At 41.3% G+C, this 2,674-nt stretch overlaps 1 protein-coding gene across 1 annotated transcript in view; it reads left to right on the forward strand.

The window, feature by feature from the left end:
• METTL1 (methyltransferase like 1) overlaps positions 1 to 851 on the forward strand; it is a 4,872-nt gene extending 4,021 nt beyond the window's left edge. Inside the window, exon 5 of the mRNA XM_010855210.1 lies at positions 837 to 851. Within this exon, the coding sequence (XP_010853512.1) occupies positions 837 to 851 (15 nt within the window). The remainder of the gene's footprint in view (positions 1 to 836) is intronic.
• The last annotated feature ends 1,823 nt before the right edge of the window (positions 852 to 2,674 follow it).

Raw genomic sequence — 2,674 nt, forward strand, 5'->3', positions numbered from 1 at the left:
TGGGGTCACGCAGAGTCAGACATGACTGAGGTGACTTAGCAGCAGCAGCAGCAACCTGCACTTTAGGTTTGCCTAATGGTTACAAAACCAAATCTGAGTCAGGTGAGATAACCAAATAGCACAAAACCTTTCCTTCCCAAGTTGTTGATATCTTAGAATTCTAAAGCAGTGGTCCCCAACCTTTTTGGCACCAGGGACCAGTTTCATGGAAGACAATTTTTCCACAGACTGGGAGAGGGGGATGGCTTCAGGATGATTTGAGTTCATTATATTTATTATGCCACCACTGATGTGACAGGAGGTGGAGCTCAGGTGATAATGGGAGTGATGAGGAACAGCTGTAAATACAGATGAACCTTCCCTCACTCACCCACTGCTCACCTCTCCTGCCGTATGGCCTAGTACCAATACATGGCCCGGGGGTTGGAGATCTCTGTTCTAAAGCTCTTGCCTCCCAAGGAAATCTAGACATTAAAGTAATGTTTTCCAGGTTGGTAAGTATTTACTAATTCTAAAATAATCCATGCTCTTTCCATTTTCCTCCTCCTTCCCATCCATCTTCCCCATGTCATCTCTTGCACCTCAATACCATTTCTCTATGGGGTTAGAGGCAGTTTCTAAGCAATTTGTTTGAGTCTGGCTTCCTGGGAATTCTAGATAGGTCCCAATCAGTGGCGTGTTGGACCCAGTTTGATTGCTGCCAGATGTGTATGCACATTCCTTCCCAGCTTCACCACTGATATCCATTGGTACCTTGAACTTGGCCATGGTGGGAATTTTCACACCATAAAAACCGGCAAACTTTACAAATTAGGCCTTTTCTTTTTGTCTTTCAGAAAGTTGGTTGTTAAACATTTAGGAGCACACATATCTCTTTTGGGTTCTCATTTGCTTAGGGAGACATTGGTTCTCTTCCTGAAGCAGATAAGAGTGTATTTGGCTGCATGAAACCAAAACCCCAACTGAACAGTAGTGTAACACACTTGTTTCTAGCAGGCATTGTTGAGGGTCGTCCAGCTTTGCCTTCCTTAACACGTTGGCCTGGTGGCTCCTTTTCATCCAGTTATTGCAGCCTCCAGACAATACGTTTTGCATATGGCTACCAGTAAGTTCAAGTCCAGGCAAGTGTGTGTGTTTAGCTTTTCAACCTCTACAGTAGAGAAAAAGAAGAGAATGGGTACATGTATATGTATGACTGAATCCCTTTGCTGCACACCCCAAACTCTCACAACATTGTTTGTTAATCAGCTATACCCCAATACAAATAAAAGTTTTTTAAAAAAGATGAAAGGGATTGGATTTTCAGGGTAGAAATCGGCGCCAATCCACTCATGTTTATTGGTCCCCTGATATTAACAAGATTCAGAGTCAGTACAGAGAACAAGTTAAAGCCAGCAGACGCTTTTACTTTGTTTCTTCTAGAAGCAGCTGTGGTCCCAAATTGATTCCATGGAACATACCTTGCTTTCCTATAATACCATCCTCGGTTGTATGGCATTACTTACACGTGATGACTTTGTTTCACATTTGTGACTGGAGTTATGAGTCTTTATAGAGATCATCACAGAGCCACTCAGTGCTTTTATTCATAATCTTTTGTGGGATCCTTGGTCTGAAGTCCCCTGTCAGGAATCAAATATCCTTAGATGCTGGTATCTGCAGTCCTGGCCAGATGCTGATGAGTTTGGTAAGCCACATCTCCAGAGCCTCTGACCCCTATTCTCTGAGTCCACTTCCAATGCAGTGTTGATTTGGTTTCCCACTCTCCAGAGGAAAGTTATTATGAGAAAATACTTACTGTTAATGATGACCAGTGTTTGAGCTTGCTCTCCAAGGTAGATGGCGATTTATAAACTTATGGAAATGTTCAAACATTGAACATTTGAAAAGTTGAAAAGTAGTGCAGAGAAACTTTGTGTTCCCATCATCGATCCATAATTATCAACTGATGGTCAATGAAGTTTGATCTCTGCCCCTTCTCCCTTCCTATCACCATGGGATTATTTTGAAGAAAATTCCAGACATCATAATATTTCACTTGAACATGGGTGCATATGTACAGGACCTTGCTTTATAAAAGAAGGAACAGAAACCTTTATGAATGACTTCTATTGAAGATGCAATTTATAGTGAGTAGCTGCCTAAAACAGAGAGATTTTCCTTCCTTTTAGGCGTAGGGTAAGTGGAGGTACAGAAAGAATGGTGTAAAGTCCTTCCTCTAATATTTTATAGAAAGCTTTGTCCCTTCTTTAAGTAAGTAGGTAAGTAAATGAAGTCACTTAGTCGTGTCCGACTCTTTGCGACCCTGTGGACTGTAGCCTAGCAGGCTTCTCCATCCATGGGATTCTCCAGGCAAGAATACTGGAGTGGGTTACCATTTCCTTCTCCTTCATTTTCCTTCTCCATTTCCTTGTCCTTTCTTTACATCATACATATTTGTCATCTCATCTTGGTTATAAATTAGCTAAGGAGAGATTGCTTATCTTATTCACATTGTACCATCAGCTTTGCAAGGTTTGGTTGTTTTTCAGAAATTCCAGACCTGTGTCATTTGTGTTTATTCAGTTTTTCTATGGTGTCAGCCTCATCTGCATAGTTTAGTCTCAATCATCTGTTACATATCAGTGTTTCAAAATGGTGTTAGGTCCTGGGCTCCAGCATTAGAAAATAAATT

Source organism: Bison bison, unplaced genomic scaffold, assembly GCF_000754665.1.
Source record: "Bison bison bison isolate TAMUID 2011002044 unplaced genomic scaffold, Bison_UMD1.0 scf7180017864359, whole genome shotgun sequence".
Lineage (NCBI taxonomy): Eukaryota > Metazoa > Chordata > Mammalia > Artiodactyla > Bovidae > Bison > Bison bison.